Raw genomic sequence first — 23,433 nt, 5'->3', positions numbered from 1 at the left:
CAGCGCTATTGTAATTTTCCATATTGTTCGTGTAAAGAAGACGATTCTTATTAAAATGATTAGGTTTCATTACACTGATTATGAGCGATTGTTGTATAGTGTACCGTAGAGACAAAGTCCCGAATTTCTCATACTGTTTGCATGATGTTTTGATAAACGGGGATTTCACCTCACAGTGTAGGGTGCTTTCTGTGAGTCAGAATTAAACACTATGCATGGAACATGTGAGCGAGCGAGCAAGAGAGCGAATCTATTCTGAAATTCGACAAGGACAAGTTTCGACAAGGACAAGTTGTTTGCTTTTGATGCGTTCATTATTTTAATTAATATAAGTTTGGGCAAAACCAACCAAAATAACACCAAAATGACATATTTGAACTAGATATCCCGAGATAAAGAAAAAAATTATGTTTAGGCCTCATCCCTAGTAATGGGACATCAAGGCAATTTCAAGTCCTGTCAATGAGAAAGACAAGATCCAGATAAGTAAAACTCTGTCATGACCATCATGGCGAAGGTCAGTTCATCATATCAAGGAGTAGGTGGCGCTGAATCCTTGGTAGCTCATTGAGAAATCCGAGTACAGACTCAGCATAATGGTGTTGTCAAAGGATTCATGACTCTGTCCCTGCAGAACTCCGGCACAGTACCTTTAAATCAATGATGAAAAAGTTATAAATTTGACAACTGTGAACGAGAGACAATGATTTACAAAGAAGTTGATGTAACGAATATTCGTTCATCTTCTTTAATCAATGGTGCAGTGGCACACATACATAGATACATACATACATAGATACATACACACATACATACATACATACATACATACATACATACATACATACATACATACATACATACATACATACATACATACGTACAGAACAAATTTGCAGTGTCTCCAGTGTGTGTGTGTGTGTGTGTGTGAGAGAGAGAGAGAGAGAGAGAGAGAGAGAGAGAGAGAGAGAGAGAGAGAGAGAGAGAGAGAGAGAGAGAGAGAGAGAGATTCTGTGTACCTTTTGGTTTGTAAGGCACAAAAATACCTCAGGAATGGCTGACTTACGTTAACAAACACTTGTCGAGGTAGACCTCTTTCCGGACTTCAAACCTGTCATAGACACAGTCGCTACCACCACTTTCTACATAGAAATCGTTGAATCTTACAGATATTCGTGAACCAGCCGGTCCCTACAATAAACAGAACGACACCCGTTAGTTTACTGTAGGTTGGTCATGATATAGGCACATTACATGACGAGATATGGAGTCATTGAGTTCACATGCATAGTATTTTTATTTACATCCATCCATCCATCCATACACATACATACATACATGCATACCTACCTACCTACCTACCTACCTACCTACCTACCTACCTACGTACATACATACATACATACATACATACATACATACATACATACATACATACATACATACATACATACATACATACATACATACATACATACATACATACATACATACATACATACATACATACATACGTACATACGTACATACGTACGTACGTACGTACATCATACACACATACATACATACATACATACATACATACATACATACATACATACATACATACATACATACCGATAGTATATTTAGTATAAGATACTACAGGAGTTAAAGGCAACTCTCAAGCTCAACTACTGTAATCTATCACCTACATGTAAAAAAATCTTGGTTCACGGTTCTAATTAGCATAGCAAAAATCTTATCATTATTGATATAAGAAATTCAAAATGGTCACCGTTTTCTTTTTAATCACACGGTATAAATTCAAGTTTCACACAAACAAGACACGGTTTCCTTGACAGGTTTCAAAATGGTTTCAACCGTAGCCAAGTGGAGAATTGTTGTACATTGAGTTTGAAAATATAATACCGTTTTGAATGAAGGGGTTGCTGGTAGATACCAACAAACAATCGTTTTCTTTAGATTGAAAAGTTTAACACACAAGCTACGTAGTATTCTTGACTTGACTCGCCGGGAAAATTTCTGTGTGGCATAATTTACATGTTTTAGAATGAATGATAAGAGATAGTCAATTTACCTGTAACAGCCAATGACACTCTTGATTGTCTCCATAGTTACCAGGATAGTTTGGTGACGTCACGGTACCTGTCGACGTCACTGTTATCTTGCCACCACACACTAGTAAACGAAGCAGGAAGCATTTTATCAGGAAAACAAATCCAATTTGGTCAATGTTAGCCTTGTCTACCAAGGTCAACGTCAGCGTATAATTTCAAAGATCACATTGCTATTTTTATGTATCGTGAACCAATATTATAGTGGAAAGTGCTTTGCAATTGTTTACGTTCCCTTCATAGTATCAGCAATAGTATTGACGATAAGCCAAACTGTTTCTGCTGTGACGTCACGTGGTAAGATATTTATTGGGACTATTTTTGCTCTACCATCTTGATTATCAACCCTAATCAGCACACCTGGGGTCCGCCTGGACCCCAATGGAATATTTTTTCTAATATTGTTTCTCTAAATGCATGTCAACTTTTCTCCTTTTATGTATTTGTCAGGTAACCATTTAGCAGCAATGCTGTGAATTTATTTTGCTATTGGGTGATCTATTGAATTTTTAGAAAAAAAATTCAGTTGGGGTCCATGCGGACCCCGGACAATCCTATTGAAATACGCTGTTGATTCGGTATCTTTATTATGTCCCTTGCAAAAAAAAATACTATTCTAACCCACTTTCAATACACTAAGAGGTATGTGACATATTATACATCTGTTACACTACCTTTTCATACTTCTTTAGGTTGTATAGCACGTGATTGATTAGATATGAACGTTTCCAAGCACATTACACAGCGGGCAAAGGCATCAAGTCAGGGTCTGGTCAGACCCAAGACATTATTTGTGACGTTTTATTGATTTTCTTCTCAAAATTGCCTCTCTGTATGTTAAATATGATACTCATGGTCTGTTCAGAGGTAAAAAAAACTTTTGTTAAGTATTCAGAACATGGATTTGGACAGAAAATAACCAAACTGTACTTTTCTCACCTATCAGCCAAGTACATCGTTATGTTTATTGTTGTTATTATGAATAAATCGTTATGTTTACTGTTGTTGTTATCAATAAATATGTGTTTTGTTGCAAATTCATACTTAATAAAAGAGGATGATGTGGCAATTAGGAACATGAAACGGTATGGTGTGTTAAAAAGATGTCTGTTACAATATTTTTGGTGTGATAAGCAAGGAATCTCCTTGGGGTCCGCATGGACCCCAGGTGTGCTACAACGTATGTTTCAGAAGGTGTCCTGGTGAAGGTCAAATGTTTCCATTGACGGAAATGTAACATAAGAAGGGGTGGCCAACCTATGTCAATCAGGTATGCATGGAATATTAAGGAGGGAGAACTGATCGATTGACCTTTTTATTCACTGATTGATAAATAGATTTTCGAAGAAGTATCTCGATGTCGCGTTTCACCTATATGATACTAATGAGATCCATCTGAAACTTTAAAAATAGGTAACTGACCTGATTGGTTCACCAAGTCGTCACACGTAGCACCTGTGAAGCCACTGGGGCAGACGCATGTGCACTTCTTACCGACATAACCACCATTTGAACAGACAAGACCGCTGTTACAATGTGCTGAAATATGCATAGATGTCGATGTTGGAGTCACTATGACACTAATCATTTTGAAAATAACATTCATACAGTCATGTCAAAGAAAATTTATGATAAGTTGTAACATTTAGTTCCGTCAACGTTGACAACACTCTCCATATTCGACATTTCATCACGATCCCCGATCCGAATTTCTATAAATAAACAAATACTAAACAAACAAAACAATTCCATAAATGAGTAAATACAAAAAGGCGACCAATAAGTTGCGACCGACTGACTGCCTTACTGGATGGCTGACTTTTAAAGCAAGAAAGTTGCTCTTCTTTGACCTTTTGGCGATATCTAGAAAATGTGCAATACATGTAAAAAGTCAATCAGGGTACAAAATGACGATGGCATATGACTGCAAAAGTGTCAAAAACTACCCGGTAAATGCAAACAGATGATTTCGTTTATGAACTCTCAGCAAAGTGGATTTTTCTTTTCCCGACTTGCTTTCCTCTGATACATAAACACTGCCATAACATGAGGGAAAGCTGCTATCCTTGTGTACATGAAAGACCACCAATTAAGATTTTATGAAAGAAGCTTGCATGAGGTCTAAAACTTTATGCAACAGTGTATGTTCGCCTGTGAATGATGAGACTTCAATATTGACTTGACATTTTTCATACAGACCGTAAAAATGTTTCACTGGATGTTAAGCGTCGCCTGGCCGCAAGCAGGGTTGAGGTTGCGCACAGTTGACCAGTATTTCTGCATGTTTGAAGAAGTCAAACAGCACACTTTTCATATAAAAAAAATTATGAAAAAGCTTAAAAAGAGCGACATTATCCCTATAAAGGAAAGAGTATCCCCTACGAAGTCGAAATTATTTTGCTGTAATAGTTTAAGTCAGCTTTACTTGATAAGTCGTCCCCATTTTGCTTTTACTTTTCGCTTCCACTTACCATTACAGCTGTACATGAAGTTCACCATCTCGTGGTCGAAATGGGTGAGTCCCAATTGTTTGCCCATAATGGCTTGATAGTCTGAATGGTTTGCAACGATGGTCGGTTGTCCATTCGTGCTGAATGCCTGTACGAAGTACAAGTGTGGCGTTGGTCAATTTGGAGGTTTAACTTTTGCTTCAGTTGCATTACCGAAAGTGAAATATTGTGGGTGTTTCTTTTTAAAGGCTATGTACATGTCAATAGCCGTTAACATCAGAGAATATTAACTTGTTTCCCTTCGCCAATCGACTTTTTGAAAAAAACCGTAATTAGCAGTAAATGCTAGACAATAACTTTTACTCTTGATCTAGCGAGGCTTTACACACCAGTATTGAGTTGATCATAATTAGTAGTTTTAATGTTCCCCATGGGATATTTAGCCGTTAGATTATAACCATTGACATCTTCCGCTACAAAATTGACAATGGTGGAAATCTTCCTCAAGCCCCCAACCTACCGGAAAAAAACACCTAATATTTTCTGGACAACGCACGTTTTCGACACTAACTACCTTTTCGGGTAAAGACATATTTCCGGATCTTGATCAGTGATTTATAAATATGGACATTCAGAGACTAGACAAGTTTATGTAAACTGCCAATAAAACACGCAATGTATATTAACACAATCATCGTTTCAAACAGCAAATGCAGTTTCGCCTACAAAATCAACCATTATGGCCGATAATTTCTTGCGACAATTACTCAAGAAATAGGTGGTGAATTCAACAAGTGACTGAAACAGAATCAATACACTGGTCTCAGCTAGACAACAGAACAATCTGTTTCAACATTGTTCACCACAGGTTATTTCGTAACACGCCAAATTACCGAAATGACACCTGCCGAAGTGGAAATAACAAGTTTCGATCGTGTGGCATCATTATAGCATCAGTGTCTTTGATATGATGCACCACCGAATATCGCGAGATATTCTTGTGCGTGGATTTAAATACAAGATGTGATTCAAGTGTCTAGCCTGGCAGGTCGGCATACAGACCAGGGTTTCAAAGTAAGAAAAGTGCTAATGGCCTTGAAAACTTCGAACAGTTACATGGATGTGTTTACGCCTGCTCATCTTAGATTTCATACATTTATGTCAAGACGTGGATTTTTCTTACCCTTGAGTTGTAGTGCATGACAGAGCAGACATCGTAATAGAAAGGAATGGCCCCGTTTGCAAGTGGGTCTCTCTTTACAAAGTTTCCCTCTGTACCTGGCTGTATGTTTTCCTCGTTGATGGACACGAAACCGTCCCTATCGTGGCGGACGTGTTCGTGCATAAGGCCGATAGTATGACCAATCTCGTGCAATGCTACACCTTCCTTTATGATGAAAAAAGACGAAATAATACATGAAGTCCCTACGAGAAAAACGACAATGTTTAGAGTACTTTTGCGCCTTGTTAGAGACGGGTCATTTTGTCCTCCGTCGGATAATATCATAAGTGTATTGACCGTGTTATCTCCTCGAAACCAAACTACACTAATTGTGGCTAAAGTCAACATACGTCCAACCGCTCCCCAATCTACAGACCAGTGAAAGTCATGTTGTGTATTTGAAATACATACTATATTTAAATGCAATTGGATTGTCTTTTACCACTGATGACAGTATACGGTAGCAGCATATACAGCAGCCGCGCCGAAAGGTCGACCGAATTGTGGTCAGTTGGTCATCAGTAAGTACGTTACAAAGAAGTAAGAACAAGTATCTTGGTTGAACTACAGAGTATCACATGTCCAACGCTTGGACAAGTGTGGATGCTGAATGACCGGAGATAAAACGATGTCTAAGGGTTCAAATAAACCTTTGCAGGCGAATGGACTAGATTTTGCTTACTGATTGGCAGGCAACCTTTTGCAGGGACACAGGACGTGTTTGATTCCTGAAACCCATGTACGCATAACATCTGTAAAAAATGACAGTTACGTTATATTTACATTTTCTTCACCTCCGCAGAAATGCATTGCTCGCACTTACGCTCAACGACAAGAGTTACTGTATATCCCGTTCGACAAACAAAATATCGCTAGTCATTAGAATGGCATAAGACCGCCATATTATGGAATTTTTTTCTGGTCCCAGCCTTCCCCGGTGATAGAAAATTTTTCCTGGCTGAACTACAGGATATGTACTGCATGATTCTGAGGTCAGAAAGTACGGCCTTTCTTTGAAATGCATCGTGTGCCAGTGCTATACCGCGCTTTCGCGGCCACTACTTTAAAGTTATACTGTCACCTGTTTTAATTTTGCAACAGTTACCATGGAAAGAGAAATCTAACCAATCACAGATTTTAAGCGGGTGGCCGCTTTTTAAAAAAGTGGCCTCACATGGGCATTTTGAATATCAAGAAACGCCCTTTTGACCATATATGGGCATATTTAGATTACAGGTGACTGTATACCTTTAAATCCCATCTGTCTATTAATACGCATGCAAAAGATGTGGTACGTGTAGACTGTAATGACCAAGGAATATTCAGTATACGAAAACACACTTAAAGAGGCACTCCCACTTGGTAACATTTTTAAAACACATTTTTTCATGCCAACGGTCGATATTTGACGTGGCGACTGCGCGTGGATCGCGAGATATCGATAAAAACATGTCTTCAAAAAAGTAAAATTTTGAATTCCGGTGGCCCACCTAAATTCAGCTTCCGAACATCGAACGTTCGGCACTGGGGCCATTGTCAACTAAGCTATGGAGTACGAATCTACGCTGACGCTTCTGTACGCCACAGTACCACTTGCGTCAGTGATCGGTCATGCCCCGTGGGGCAAAGCTGAGTCTTACTGACTTGGCGAAAAACCAGAATTCGCATAGGTGACTAGCACAGTTACGTGCGGTTGATACATAGCGGCCACCGCGTGGTATGCATAGACTAGACGCATACCACGCGCGCGGCGAACCACACGTACTGTGTGGCAGACGACAAAATGTAGTCATCGGATGCGGCTAATTTTTAACACGTAAAAACTGATGTTTTTGTGGTGTTGGTCAAAAATATAATACAACTGATTTAGAATAATGAAAACGACAAAAACTAAGGAGAATTTTACCTGAGGTAAAGGCATAATGCTGTATATAAAGTCTTTGCAGTGGGAAGTAAATTCATTCATTCGTTCGAACTTATTGTAGACTCCCTAGAAGATCGTCAATCAGCACAACAACAAACCTTCGGGGGATTTCGGGTCAAAATCAGAAACGATCGTAAAACTTCGGGATGTGAAAAATACGCTCAGGAAATGACATGTTTTTATTGATATCTCGCGATCCGCGTGCAGTCGCCACGTCAAACATCGACCTTTGGCATTAAAAAAATGTGTTTTAAAAATGTTACCAAGTGGGAGTGCCTCTTTAACTTCCACGATAGGCCTAATATATGACTGTGGCACACTCTCAGCGTGTGTTGAGGTGGGACATTGTATATCCTACGACTCTACACCGTTAATATTACACCATACTTTCTTGTGATAATAAAGCACGCCAGCAACAATTCATTTGAATGAAAATTTTCTTTTCTCAAGATAGGACTGAAATTCAAATTGGGATTTTCAATGTGTAGAAAAAAAACTAAAAATAAAAAAGATTGACAATACGGAATCGAATGTTAGTGACTCTGTAGCATCATAAATAAATAGATTGTTCTTTTCTCTTGAAAAGAAAAACGTGGAGAAGATGCAGCCTGAAAACTGGAAACTCCGTGTTTGCTCATTGAAAAAACTCAAATGCCTTCGTTTCTGGAATCTTTGGATACCTTTAGTTACGAGGAGTTTTGTGAATAGCAACCAAGTGTGTTAAAATTGAATATAAATGAAAGAAGTATCATGGGAATCCTTTAAGAAGCCTATTGCCAGCTATGACGTCAATAAATTACGAAACCTACCCTACACCATTGATGAATGATATTTTGCCCAGGTGATTGACACCTGGTGCGGGATATGGCACAAACTCTATACAAGTCTTTTCAGCCCACTCTTCCATTGCAAATTCAACGTATGGTACCATACTTGCATCTAAAAGTCAAAACAGAGGTAGGGCGATATGCATCAATCGATCTAAGTTTTTTCATTATTTTTAATATTTTCATAATGGTTGCTTCACAAAACAGGCGAAATTCTTCTTTTCCCTGCAGCGGATACGAATACACAAAACGAACCTTGCAAACACTAGTCATTCTGTACAATGTGCAAGCTAGATTATTGTCAACAAACGAGTTCATTGGCACACTTTTACGCTGCATACAACTTTACCACTGGACATTTTGAATTGTTTTGGGGTAGAACAAGAAATTGCCTATATTAACAGAACAAACACCCAAGAATATATGTCGAAAGTTCCACCAAACCACAGAGTAATATCAGACAGAGTGGCAACAGCTATTGTTTAAGGCGTGAAGCGGTTACGTAAGCAATCCATGTTTGCCTCGCCTCACGAAGCTCTTGGCTCTCTTTTCCGAAGAGTGCCGACCATGCATCCTTCGGTAATTTTCGGATTTTCACCAATTGTTCAGCGAAAGTATGTTCGACAAAGCTTGTGTTGTTGTTGTCGTGTGGTGCTGATCGGAATTGATGTGCTGGCGAAAACGGAAGTGTTTTGAGCTTCAGGAAAGTGGGTTTTACCGTTTTAAAAATTCCTCTCATATTTTTATGAATATATAATGAGTGTGTTTGAACCAAAATTGAAAGTCTTTTATCGATACTGTCTGGTTTTACTTAATGGTTTACGGTCAGTCATACCGTCTTTTACACGTGCGCCAAGAAAGGACATGTTATGAAACTGCTGGCGTGTTATGTTTTGATTGGCGTGAGGCAGTGTTTCTGGCCTGAGAGCTCACAAAGTAACCATGGTTGCTACGCGACTGGCAGTACGATGCCATCTCGTCGTATGTTTCGCATAATCTCGTGTAATTATCAACCACAAACCAAGCCTCCAAAAAGTTTAACACCTTTTAAGCTCATTTTAATATGAAAAGCCAATAGTCTACAGAGACGACCATGGAACAAAAGGCATGCAAGTGTTGCCACTCTGTCTATGATATTACTCTGTGACCAAACGAAGCTTTTAAATTTCAATTGTTCTATGAATTAACGGCTACGGTGCCTGCAAATGATCATTATAGAATGACAATCATGAACAAATAGATATTTCGGGCTTGATATTGCACAGAAAATAATACACCGAAACACATTAAAACATAAATACCTAAAGTATTGAACTCATACGGAATTATCCCACCGGGCCACAGTAGTTCAGATGTCGTGGCTTTGCGTTCTGCCAGTCTTCCTGGCCTGGTGGGTCGCATTCTCCATCTGTCGTACAGTTGACGTTCTTGAAGTGACATCATGATGTCGCCCTCGACGGCGTTTCCCGCGGTCTCTGCATCGGTAGGAACTACCTTGGGCTTGTCTTTGCTGCACCAACGTTTCAAGAGTCTTTCCTGCAATCGAAGTTATTCGAAATCATTATAGTTCCAGCCATTCTAAATTCATCGAACACTTACTATTTGATCGGAAAACTGTTTCGATAAAAGCTGATCTGTCGTACTACTTTCATGAAGGCACATGCCGTTCAAAGGGTTACGATTATAAAGAAACAAATATAGAGCGGCGGGGTAACAGAAAATGAGAGAGAGAGAGAGAGAGAGAGAGAGAGAGAGAGAGAGAGAGAGAGAGAGAGAGAGAGAGAACTGTAATTTTCATTTTTTGATGTTGTAATGGGGACTACAATTTTCTCCTTGCGCTCTTGTGTTTCATCAAGGGAGGCACTAGCGGAGATTCCAAACTGTCAAATTTGAACATCAGAGACGTTCTCATATCAAAACATTTCTGACATGTAAGATATCATCAAGTTAATTGTAAGTCTCTATCTCAGAACTATTTTCATGAGCAATTCACAGCCAGTTTCCCTTTATAATAATAAAAAGCCTTGCTGGTCATTTATATAGTTGCGAGATTTGAGTCCCACAAAACAATCAAAATAGAAATACATTATTTTCATGATGTACTTGCGCCAAAAAATCGTTCAAACGAAGAACTGATTCTTTGTATCTGTATGCCAGGAGAGAGATACACACGCGTGAATAGAATCGAGCTGTCAAATATTAGAATAATATTGGCTAGAATACTATCACACGCACGATTTCAAACAAAGAAAGCTCAAAGAAAATTGCCTGAAGGTGTTGAGCGACTTTTTCTCGTCACAACTATGGTACTTGTGGTAATCCAAATTTAAACTAAAAACATTGTAAATTTTAAGGTGGCTTGCCCGTCGGACATCGGAGTCTCTTGCTCACCGACAGACATGTAATCGTTTTAGCTATCTCACCTTTGAAAACAATCGCTCCTTACTCACCTTTTCTCTCATTTGTCGTTCTCTGCTCGGGTTTGGCCGGCTTTCAGGCGACCCATCAATTTCCCTTTTCGACCTTGGTAGGGCTGTAGCTTCAAGGGCGATAGCGAACAGCACATACCAGACGAAAAGCTTCATCCTGGCTCTCTTTCTGCTTGGTGTAGAAAGGAAAGATGGAAAATTGTGGAAGCCACAGATTCTTTTATACCTTTTTCAGTGGCATGCAGTGAACAGTGATTTATTGAACTGTAACGTTACGATTATGACATATCTACTCGTTGTTTATCTACAGCTCTCGCGTCTCAGGATATGTGACTCTTCAAATCACAGCATGCGTACTTGTCAAACAGTTGCCATCCATTATCTGAAGTGGGTGATGAATGAAAGGCTGTTGCGTTATACTGAAAACGTAAATTTGGGCATGTCGTCGATATTCTATCCAATTATAAGTCATAATTTTGTATTTCAAAACGAACAGTCCGTCATGAGTGCTGATAACTGTCGACCAGGATCATTTTCCTTGTCTTTAGTCTGTACATCAAGTTTCAACTAACGAATTACCGTCTTGACATTTGCAATGATGAACGCATTATGGACTGATTCTCTTTGCTTGTGGCATTATCTTCATATAAGGAATGGACTCATTGATATCCTTTTGGGCGATTGGAATATATTTTTTTTTTAATTCTGAGAGGTTGTCTCTGAAAAAAATTCAGCCAAGGATGGCAGAAAATAAAAAAATTGCAAGCAGATATGAAGTAAAACATAGTGCAGGGACAGTTACTTAAGTTACTTAAAGTCTTTACTTTTTATTTTCAGCGCGCCCCATTTTATGACATAAACTTTAATTTTCGACCACACCATTTTTATAATATTTTTATAATATCTTTAATATCTTTCAATGTCAACGATCGACCGTCAAAAACTATTGCAAGTTATGATTCTATTCACAGAAAAAAACCACAATAAAACAAAAAACAAACCCCTAAAAACAAAAAACCATTTGCCCCCGTGACAGGCCCTGTACAGACCCTGGCACAACATTGTGGTACAGGTCTGTTTCAGCTAAGACGTCCCATTCCTGTGACAGGGGATGATGTACAGGTCTGTGGTCAGTGCTGTGATGACATGGCTATATACAGTGCTGTAAACACAGTGATGTGACGGGCCCTGAAATTTCTGCCTGTCCCATCACTGTATTTACAGGACTACACACATCAATGTGAATACAGACATGTAACAGGGTCGATAATTATTTAAATTTGCACATATTAATGCCTGTATTCTTTTCTATTGACAGAATTTGCCCATTTTTCGGAAAATATACACCCCTGAAATCTGACAAATTTTCAGACACTGTAATAGACCCTGTAAATTTAACACTGACACGCTACTGTTTGTACACCAGTATTTCAGTCACGTGGTTACAGCACAGGGTACCCTCAGACAATTACATAAATGTACATATTCCTTTCATACCAGGCCTAATACAGACCTGTTCATACTCCCCTGATATCTGAACAGTTTTACAGGTCCTGTAACAGAGGTTATTTCTTAGGAACTTTTATAGGTACTGATCAGACTCTGTTACATGCAGGCATGTACTGATATGTGCCAGTAGCGTTTTTTAGCTGTGCTCTTGTCAAGAACTGACAAGAGAGACATGTGTTCACTTCTAACAGTTTTCATGAAGTTAGGACTCGTGTGTAAATGTTGAAATGGGGCCTTAGAAAGCTTTCTACTTTATGAGCAATCTGCAAATGCTGGCATTTGTGAACAAACTTGTACTGCTGTTGTTTTCATTCCTCTGCATGCAGGCAGTAATTACTCATGGCTAGCTCCACTGCCTCACCTGTTTTCCACGACTTTCACTGAAATACTTCTTCGTAGGATACTCCATAGAATATCATTTTACACTAGTGTCATAGCAGTGCCTCATTTCTGGGACACTCATAGTTTATTCAAGTTTTCTTAAGCGATAAATGCAAATATAGGTCGCATGTGTTGATCAGTTTTTATCGAAATACCTCTCAATTAATCTGACAAATATCGCGTATGAAACATCTATATTAACATACAAGAAGAGATACTTTCTGGGACAGTACAAATAAAAAATGCTTGAATGGCTGTTTAAAGCGATATCTTTCCTAGATAAATAATTAATGTTCTTAAATTCCAATCAAGAAAGGAATTATTGTTGTGTACAATATGAAAAAACTGTAATGAGATCGCACACAGAAAAAAGAGAATATTGCTAAAATGACCGTATCTGTGATGGCGTCATACGTTTAATTTTAGCAAATAAAGGTATCGGGATGACTTTTGTGTAGCTTCGTAGAGAACAACTTGCCGAAGACTTATTTTCAACAGTTTAGAACCAAGTTAATGAGTTAGAGTTAGTTGTAATTATTGCAGGCAATTATTGCAACGACTAACGCCCAGTCTATTCGCTGTACTGTTATCAATGGATTCCGACAGATATATTTAGACTGGAAGAAAAATGTCAAAATTAGAAAGACGTTCTTGCATCGAAAGGTCGAAATAAGGTTAGCGACTCGAACAACATTTTTAATTTGCACTTTACTTTGCAAATAAGAAAATCTCAACAGCTAAAAGATCGAGTACGTTAAGGAAGTCAGGGCAATTACTGAAAACAAACAGACCAATGAAACAGCAAGAGACGTCACGCTGAATTCGTAGCCCACGCTTCGCGTCTTTTTCGTCATGCTTTACAGAAGAAATTACAACCACCGTGATTGTTAACTTAAACAAATAATACTTCAAGTTGCGAGTCCCTTCGCAGATTTTCACGATGGATTAACGCTAACTACAGGCGTGAAAACTAAAAATCCACCAATCACCTCTTGGTATATTATCAATGTTGCTGGGACTCGAGTCATCGAGTTTGATATCACCAATTTTTCTCTATGTTATTCTGAAGATTAATCATCTGACGCTAAAATTATGAAAAAGTCAATATGTCACTATATTTATTTTGCGCACGGAACAGAAACTCTGGACCCCTGACGTGTCCCCTTAAAGCGACATTCGTCCATCCCTAATACTTGCATTTATGCCTGTTGACATTGTCATTCATTCCCGTTTGAAATTTGTATAATTAATCAACTGATTTAGAGATAAAGCAGATAACAAAGCTGCTCCTTTAATTAGAAAGTTCCCTCGTACACAATATATTTGAATCCGATTTCAAACATCTTCTCTTTTAACTTCATGATCAATTTTCGTCGACTTTCATAGCGTAGTAATGTTAGCAACGACTGATTAATTCCAGCAATATAAAACCTTGGGTCTTTCACATGTGCACGTACACCCAAAATTGATACTACCCAAAACCTAAGATAGGCTTTTTTGAAGAATAATTATGTTAAACTATTTAAGAGTCCCCTCCATAAGATTTTCTAAGTCATATACACACCGTTGATTAGAAACTTCAATCAGATACAAATATCCGATTGACCAAGCGACCAATTTGCGGAAGCGAAGTCCTTCAACACCTGCCGCTCTGAACTCCTATGAGAATCTCGATTGGCGGAAATCATATGTCATTTTCATAACTTTGAGAGCATATTATAGTATGCGACTACACCTATATCATAATATAGCCATTGTGAAGCGTCTCTACAAGCACCCAGTTTTTGTTCAGTTCATGAGTTGTTACAGAACTGGATGCTGTTAAATCCTTTTCCAAATTCATCTCCCAATGCCTTGTGTTAAATTTGTCGGCGTAACCTGTGTTTGTAATATCTAATTCTTTTGTTGACAATTTAATTTCAGGTCGGATTAGAATCCATGAAGATTTACTTTTTTATGAAAAATAAATAAAAACGTAATAGAAATGTAAGAAAAGTTAAAGTTATATATATCGTCTGCATAATATCAACGAACAAAGTCAAGTGCATTGGACTCGTTCCGTCGTGTTCTCGGGAGCGATCGATGACGCGTCTCCGGATTCTTTGATATATACTGTGTTACTAGTACAGTTTAGAGTTTGTCATTACGCACGGTATCATATGACGATAGGCTAACATTGAGTGATATAGTACAGAGATTTGCAGAGTAGATCCGTAATAAAATCATATGTACAGTCATAAGACAGCGATTTTATATTATAAAATGACGTCATATGTACGGTCATAAGACCGCGATTTTATGTCATAAATGACGTCATATCTGGTGACATTAGCTTTCTTTACACTGGCAAATTATCCCAACATCAAACATGGAACTTGTCACGATTTCCAAATATAAATGTCAAAACTAGACGATACAACAGGACACAATTACCACTTGCAATAAATTTTACGACCATTTTTTGAAACTTTACTAAGAACTGGTGCGGCAAAACTGTATAATGTCAATTTTATAAAAAATAGTAGAGCAGAAAATTACGAGGATGAGAGCTGTAACGACACAGTGGTACTAGTAAGGATGCGGTTAAATATCTGAGAGTAAGAGAAAATCACAATATTGAACGTATTTTCCGAATCGGGAGTTAAAAAGGCCGATAAACCAAAGCCACTAGACATGTGCACGTCACAGTCCAATTTAAAAGACAAACACTCATGGGTACAGTCATACATCCAATCCATGAAACATAGTTGAAGTGCTTTTTGATTTTTGACAATGTAGAAATTACGTCGAGCGCTATCTCAAAGGCTAAGCGGCATCCGAACACAGAAAAGACTCGTTATTTGTACACGACCTTAGAAAAGATAAAGTTTCAACAGTATACAAAATTCATGCGTAATATAGTGACATATACACTCAGTACTCGGACAAAGTGTAACAGCAAAGTCAATGCATTTTTTTGAACAGTTCTGATTTAAACATCGAGTCGGTTACACACAAATGAAACAACGGTCTACGTAACATTTTACCATGAATGTTCACATGTCATCACAAAATGTGCATCAATTTTAGACTGAAAAAATTTGGCCTTGATAACGAAAACAAGTCTGCTGATGCGTGCATTTACAGCAAATAATAGCCAGAATAGGCGAAATCCTAGATTTTTTAAACTTCATTTTATTATTGAATTACGTCTAATTATAATAGACAGTTCCAAAACTGGCCGCTATAGAAATATATCCAGTAGATTAAAATTGTATTAGTCACACTGGAAAAAAGCTACAAATTTAGAACTATTCATTTTGAAAATCATCAGAGGTATGATCCCTATTTGAGACGTGTAATATTTATTTTCCGTAAGCTCAGGCTAAGTAATAGTCCTTCCCTTGGAATTATAGGGACAAGTGGAGAAGATAAACTTGAGTGCATTACAAATTTTGGTATCTTACCGTAAATTTAAAGGTACTATATATATTTTTAACTCTAACTCTTTGTATTGAACTGAAAGAGTATTTCTCCCCCGTCTAAAATATGTTGAATTTGATTTGAATGTCTTTTACTTAATAAAAAATTACACGGAGATAAAGAAAAAGACAAGCCTCAATTACTAATTTTATTCGGTCATAACTTTCTGCCTTACTTTTTTAAACCATGAAACAGCATTCTATTAGAATGTCAACTTGTGATTTCATGGTATAGAATTAACCGGTATGGGTTATCGTGAAAACACGTTTGATACTTTCAGTATCTTTAACAGCCAATGAAATGCGTACTGAGAAAACCTTGGTCAGTTTCAGTGAGTGAGTATGGACATCTCTGACGTCATCCCTTACACTTAAGTTTTATAAGTCTAACTGATAAACACCGCGGGAGTGTTTAGAACTCTGGCAAGTAATCAACAACTTAAAATGTAACAGAGGTTATCGCATCCCAACCAAGCTATAAGTCTACAGCTATATATACTTTGATCAATATCCAACCACTCCAGTTGATGGATCCTGCCACTCAAAGGATCAATTGGACGCCCATCAAGATATGGAGACATTTATAATCAAGTTTTAGATGATTTTGATTTAAAAAATGACAAGATGTGATGGCTGACAGGAAACTCTATACAATCGAAATCTAAAGTATCCTGCGAGTATCAATCAAAACGCGTTCCAAGGTTTACGAAAGAAAAAAGTGTTGCTTTCGGTAACAGGTTATGAGCTCCCCTATGTTTTTATGCTTTATGAAAATACTATCACGATATTTTTCGCAGATAGACACAAAATCAACGGTTTTCTCATGAAGGAGATCCTGAGAACCACAGCATTTTTGCAAGTAGTATGAACCAAGTTGTGACCCTTTGTTTAAAGTTACAATAATATTTAGTACATGACCACATTAGCTTGTTTTGATCCAGGGCTGGCATCGAAAGAGGCTGCTACCGTATTAGGATGCAATGCATGTACCGCTGGGATGCCGGCACATGAAGTTACCTTTGCTGAAATCCTTAAGGATGTAGGCTTGTCTGCACTGTGTATGTAGGTAATCCTCTAACCCCACTTATCTCATTTCACCCAATTAAGGTAGAACGCGCTTTCAAACTCTATCAATTCTATTCTGATTTACCACTTGTGGACGTTCATTTTAAAGCTCTTGGTGAAAGAAAACTTTTCACCGTCTTACTTTTTTGGAAAATTTAATTTTTCCGCCATGGAATTAACACAGGAATTGTGCCAATTTTAAATTTCAAATATCGCAAAATATTAGGTTATTTGTTTCGCTAGTTCCATACTTTGCACGGTGACCCCTGATTTTTATTGTTGATTTGGAAAGAGAATGCTTAAATGTTTCATTCAAGAAACTTTTAGCAAAAGTCTTTCACTTTCGAGGCGCATACTACCTTAAGGAAACGGCGACATTTGTAAAAAAAACATTGAATAATGAACAACTAGATTGTGGAATCTTAAAGCATATGTTAAGTGAGACTGTATTAGGTGTAGCCGATAATAGTAAATAGGTATTTATCTATAATTTTCTTTTCAAAGAAGCGATGTACTAAAATTGCATAAATCGCCTTATGATATACCGCAACTTTCAGGTGACATTCCGATGTATGGAAAGCCGTAGCTGTCTTAAGTGAAGTAAAATGATTATTTAATGTGCATTTGTTATATAGTGCTGCACATTCGTCACATAGTGATGCCCATTTGTTATATAGTGATGCACATTTGTTATATAGTGATGCACATTTGTTATATGGTGATGCACATTTTTTATATGGTAATGCACATTTTTTATATGGTGATGAGCATTCGTTATATAGTGGTGTGCTCTTGTTATATGGTTATGCACATTTGTTATATAGTGATGCTCACTTGTTATATGGTGATGCACATCTTTTATATGGTGATGCACATTCGTTATATGGTAATGAGCATTCGTTATATGGTGATGTGCACTTGTTATATAGTGATGTGCATTTGTTATATGGTGATGCACACTTGTTATATGGTGATGTACATTTGTTATATGGTGATGCACATTTGTTATATAGTGATGCACATTTGTTATATGGTGATGCGCATTTTTTATATGGTAATGCACATTTTTTAAATAGTGAAGAGCATTCGTTATATAGTGGTGTGCTCTTGTTATATGGTGATGCCCATTTGTTATATAGTGATGCTTACTTGTTATATGGTGATGCACATCTTTTATATAGTGATGCACATTTGTTATATGGTAATGAGCATTCGTTATATGGTGATTTGCACTTGTTATACAGTGATGTGCATTTGTTATATGGTGATGTGCATTTGTTATATGGTGATGTGCATTTGTTAAACAGTGATGGGCATTTGTTGTATGGTGATGGGTATTTGTTATACAGTGATGGGCATTTGTTCTATGGTGATGTGCATTTGTTATACAGTGATGGGCATTTGTTAAACAGTGATGGGCATTTGTTGTATGGTGATGGGCGTTTGTTATATAGTGATGTGCATTTGTTATATGGTGATAGGCATTTGTTATACAGTGACGGGCATTTGTTATATGGTGATAGGCATTTGTTATACAGTGATGTGCATTTGTTATAGGGTGATTGGCATTTGTTATATAGTGATGTGCACTTGTTATATGGTGATAGGCATTTGTTATACAGTGATGGGCATTTGTTGTACGGTGATAGGCATTTGTTATTGTGTGTCGGATTCCCGCCTGATCAGCGACAATTACCCAAGAATTTGAACCACTGCAACTGGGCAGACTTTGAACTGTGAACGACATTGATCGATTACTGTCGTATTAAGTGGACACCAGTTCAATGATAACCCCTTTTTACGTAATTAGTCACCTCCCCTCTCATACTATTTAAAACAAGTCATGCCATTCCAAGAACATGAACAAATTATAGAAAAGCTCCTAGCATGACTGAATGTTTGTCTCCCCTCTCAACCAGAGTCTAACCACAGTCGTTTGAGAGCTATCCAGCGCTGGTACTATTCGCCCCATAGACGAGTGTACAGAAGCGAGTATTTCTCGCATCTGTACACTCGTCTATGGGGCGAATAGTCCCAGCGCTGAATAGCTCTCCAAACGACTGTGGTCTAACAGTTTACGCCCGCCCTGTTGCCATAGTGACTGTTGTCTTTCCATTCGGAAAATCCGTACAAGACAAAGACTGACACTGCACAGTAATATTTATTTTTATCTGCAGCATAGATCAGGACAAAACTCAATACCGTCAGCAATAAACCACAAAAGTACATGCTGCAGCATATCTGTCGATATTTAGATCTTCGAAATTTTGCACAGGAACATTGACGAATTAGTGTGGAGTTCGTACACCCCATGAGTCGCCTAAGCCTTATGCCGCAAAAACTGCATGTGTTTTTGTCGGCCAAACCATTTTTGCCTAAATACACGGATGTCAAAAGGGCCGGTGAAAAATTAACGCTTCAAACCGTTTAATCTACAACGAGCACGTCGGCCAATGAAGCAAATAGCCTGGCGGTTCAGTATACGTGCACAGGAAAAACTTCCGGTTCTCTTCCGGTCAAGCTAGTACCCCGGGGGGGGGGGGGGGGGGGGGTAACTCCCATAGATGGCTATACGGGAGGGTCCGCGCGAAAGGGGTCGTTTTTTTGCACTGTTTGGTATCAGAAAGGGTATACTTTTCACGAGGTGTTGGTATGAGAAAGGGTCCGGTTTTAAACACAAACTGACATTTGTTAAAAATCATGCTGTCAACACTGGAAACCCATGTATCTACATCCCGATCTACCATCAATATATCTGTCGGTTTGACTGTTGGTACCCCTGGTACGCAAGGCGAGTGAGTCGTATCTGTATACGTATGGTATTTATTTATTTATTTACACTTTTAATGAGCGTCCGAGTTACTCAAATGAGTAATTTTCACCAGGGCTCGATAATTAACAAGTCACAAAACTGGCAAAAATAAATAAATAAGATTACAGCGGAATGTTCTTTGTTATATATTCTTTTAGAAGCACCTTGAAATTTCCAATAGTCGAAGCTAATCTAATATCATTTGGCAGTGAATTCCATAATTTAGTTGCACGATAATGAAAACTCCGTTGTCCAATATTCAAAGCAGATTTCGGAATATAACAATCCTGTCGAGAACCGAGCGCGTTTGATAATAATGGACATTACTCTGAAATACAATAAATCCACAGATAATGTGGAGCACTGCCAGTCATACACCTGAAAGTTAACATTGCCATAAAGTATACAACTCTTTGTCTAACAGACATGACATTTAAACGAAGAAAACAAACTGACTGAAGGGTAATCATTGGGCAATTCAAACAGAATACGTAACGCTCTCTTTTGTAATATGAAAATTTTGTCAAGATTTTTTGCTGTGGTATTTCCCCATATTACACAACAATAGTCAATAGTGCTCTGAATTAATCCATTATACAAAACAAGACGATGGTTCATCGGAATAAAAGGACGTAATCTTAACAAAAGACTTATTCTCTTACTAAGAGTCTTACAAAGAAATTCTATATGGTCGTTCCATGATAAGCATTCATCAATAGTTACTCCTAATATTTTTCCGTGATTGCTACGAGAAATTTCAGTTCATTAATACAAATAGACAACGATTGGTTTGACTCTTTTTAAACTATTCAACTTGTGAGAAGTCGTTACCAGAAGATACTTTGTTTTGCTGACATTAATGCACATTGAATTTGCCGTTATCCAATTGGAAATTGGCAAAACTGAATTATTCATTTTTTCAATAACATCATCAATAGATTTTCCACTTGCCAGTAAATTTTGATCATCAGCATACATGTGTAAAGTTGGAGTATCGGCACATAATGATAAATCATTAATAAAAAGCAAAAATAACAACGGACCTAGGATTGACCCTTGTGGTATCAGATAGCTGTGGAAACGCAGCTATCTGTTGGCGGGGTAGCGTGAGTTGCTATGCGGGTCAAAGGTCAACCCAGCCACTCACATAGCAACTCACGCTACCCCGCCAAGAGATTGCTGCGTTTCCACAACTAGGTATCAGAAAGGGTAGGGTTTTTTGCTCAAAACTGGTATCACAACAGTTGGGGTTTCCATGTTCGTGCGGAGCCCCCCGTACTATTAGCCATGGAGTTAACCCCCCCGGGCTAGTACACGTCTGTAAACTACAATATATCCGTCCGTTTGATCAAAATTTGAGATTATTGTCGCATAATGTGATATCCAAAACATTGATATATAAACACTCAGCAAAAAATCTAATGCTACTACAAATGGTGATAATGATTAAATGATAAAAGGTTCACGATGATTAGCGGCAAGTCTGTTAATGAAAAAAGACTCTAGCCATGCATGTCTTTAGCCCCGGTTTTACATGTACGGTAATCAAGTTCATGTCATACATTTCGTGTTCACTCACTAGATAACCGTACAATATACTAGTATGTTCAGCAGAATTGTTCAGGGTTCAGAATCCGCGACGGTCCTGTTGCTATCGTTGCAAATTCTATGGGTGACCGTAACTTTGCTGCAGTCATTGTCTTCTGTAGGCGGTGCCCCAGCTTTTTCTGCCGTGTTTGCTGTGTAGCACCGGGTGGGGGTTGTGTAGCGCTGTACGGGCCGGCGCTGCGCCACACAGCCAACAAGGCAGGACAGTCTTCCCTTGGGATTGCGCCGGGCTTCCGGCTTCTCAGAGGACGTTTTTTTAACCCCGGTCGCGGTCCTACCGTATAAATTGTATTACACCAACGATGCTATATTACGAGTGGTTATCAGTTCAGTTATTTAAATGTACCAAGTGGTGATATACCTAATTCTTAGTTATATAATATTGTATCATATGCCTAACTACCGTTTAGAAATTGAGTTTCATTATTCTAAACGTTTCTTGAATACACAAATATTTATTTGCATCTCAAAAATAGGCGTTGTATGGTCCTCATCACATAATGAAAAGTCCACAGCACAACATGATGAATCCACATCACAATATAAAGAATGCCCATCACCATATAAAGAATGCTCATCATAATACAATGAACGCGCATTACAATATAAAGAATGCGCGTCACAATACAAGGAATGACCATCACAATGTGAGGAATACACATTAAAATATAACAAATGCCGGTAGCAAACTGAAAAATGCCCATTATAATTTTAAAAATGCTCATCACTATATAACAAATGCCTATCACCATACAACAAATGCCCATCACTGTATAACAAATGCCTATCACCATATAACAAATGCCCATCACTGTATAACAAATGCCCATCACCATATAACAAATGCACATCATCACATAACAAATGCACATCACCAGTTAATGAATGCTCATCGTCATATAACAAATGCCTATAACCATATAACAAATGTGTATCACCATATTACAAATGCGCATCACCATATAACAAATGCACATCACTATATCACAAGTGCACATCACCATATAACAATCGCCCATCACCATATAACAAATATGCATCACCATATAAAAAAGCATCATCATATAGCAAATGTGCATCACTATATAACAAATGTGCATCACTATACAACAAATGGGCATCACCATATAACAAATGCACATCACTATATAACAAGTGCACATCACCATATAACGAATGCTCATCACCATATAACGAATGTGCATCACCATATAAAAGATGTGCATCACCATATAACAAGAGAGCATCACTATATAACAAATGTGCATCACTATATAACAAATGGGCATCACCATATAACATACGTGCATCACCATATAACAAATGCACATCACTATATAACAAGTGCTCATCACCATATAACGAATGCTCATCACCATATAACGAATGTGCATCACCATATAAAAGATGTGCATCACCATATAACAAGAGAGCATCACTATATAACAAATGTGCATCACTATATAACAAATGGGCATCACCATATAACATACGTGCATCACCATATAACAAATGCACATCACTATATAACAAGTGCTCATCACCATATAACGAATGCTCATCACCATATAACGAATGTGCATCACCATATAAAAGATGTGCATCACCATATAACAAGTGAGCATCAC

General features: G+C 37.9%; 1 protein-coding gene across 1 annotated transcript; it reads right to left on the bottom strand.

The window, feature by feature from the left end:
* Positions 1-292: 292 nt before the first annotated feature.
* On the bottom strand, positions 293-11,156 carry LOC139150353 (blastula protease 10-like). The gene is made up of 10 exons (XM_070722655.1): positions 10,991-11,156; positions 9,842-10,076; positions 8,523-8,652; positions 6,472-6,541; positions 5,751-5,954; positions 4,589-4,715; positions 3,540-3,656; positions 2,081-2,181; positions 1,067-1,191; positions 293-650 (listed from the first exon to the last, which is right to left on the bottom strand). The coding sequence occupies exons 1-10, from the start codon at positions 11,123-11,125 to the stop codon at positions 527-529; spliced, it is 1,368 nt and encodes a 455-aa protein (XP_070578756.1). The 5' UTR covers positions 11,126-11,156; the 3' UTR covers positions 293-526.
* Positions 11,157-23,433: the final 12,277 nt, after the last annotated feature.

Source organism: Ptychodera flava, chromosome 14 (genome assembly GCF_041260155.1).
Source record: "Ptychodera flava strain L36383 chromosome 14, AS_Pfla_20210202, whole genome shotgun sequence".
Lineage (NCBI taxonomy): Eukaryota > Metazoa > Hemichordata > Enteropneusta > Ptychoderidae > Ptychodera > Ptychodera flava.
This window is presented reverse-complemented; position numbering and strand designations above follow the sequence as displayed.

What these genes read in the sequence shown, in the direction of transcription:
- LOC139150353 (XM_070722655.1), bottom strand. Translation starts at nt 11,125, where the DNA reads ATGAAGCTTTTCGTCTGGTATGTGCTGTTCGCTATCGCCCTTGAAGCT. An exon ending in AACGACAAATGAGAGAAAAG is followed by an intron (nt 10,077 to 10,990) that starts GTGAGTAAGGAG and finishes CTTCGATTGCAG; the next exon opens with GAAAGACTCTTGAAACGTTG. An exon ending in CGACTTGGTGAACCAATCAG is followed by an intron (nt 2,182 to 3,539) that starts GTCAGTTACCTA and finishes TTCGTTTACTAG; the next exon opens with TGTGTGGTGGCAAGATAACA.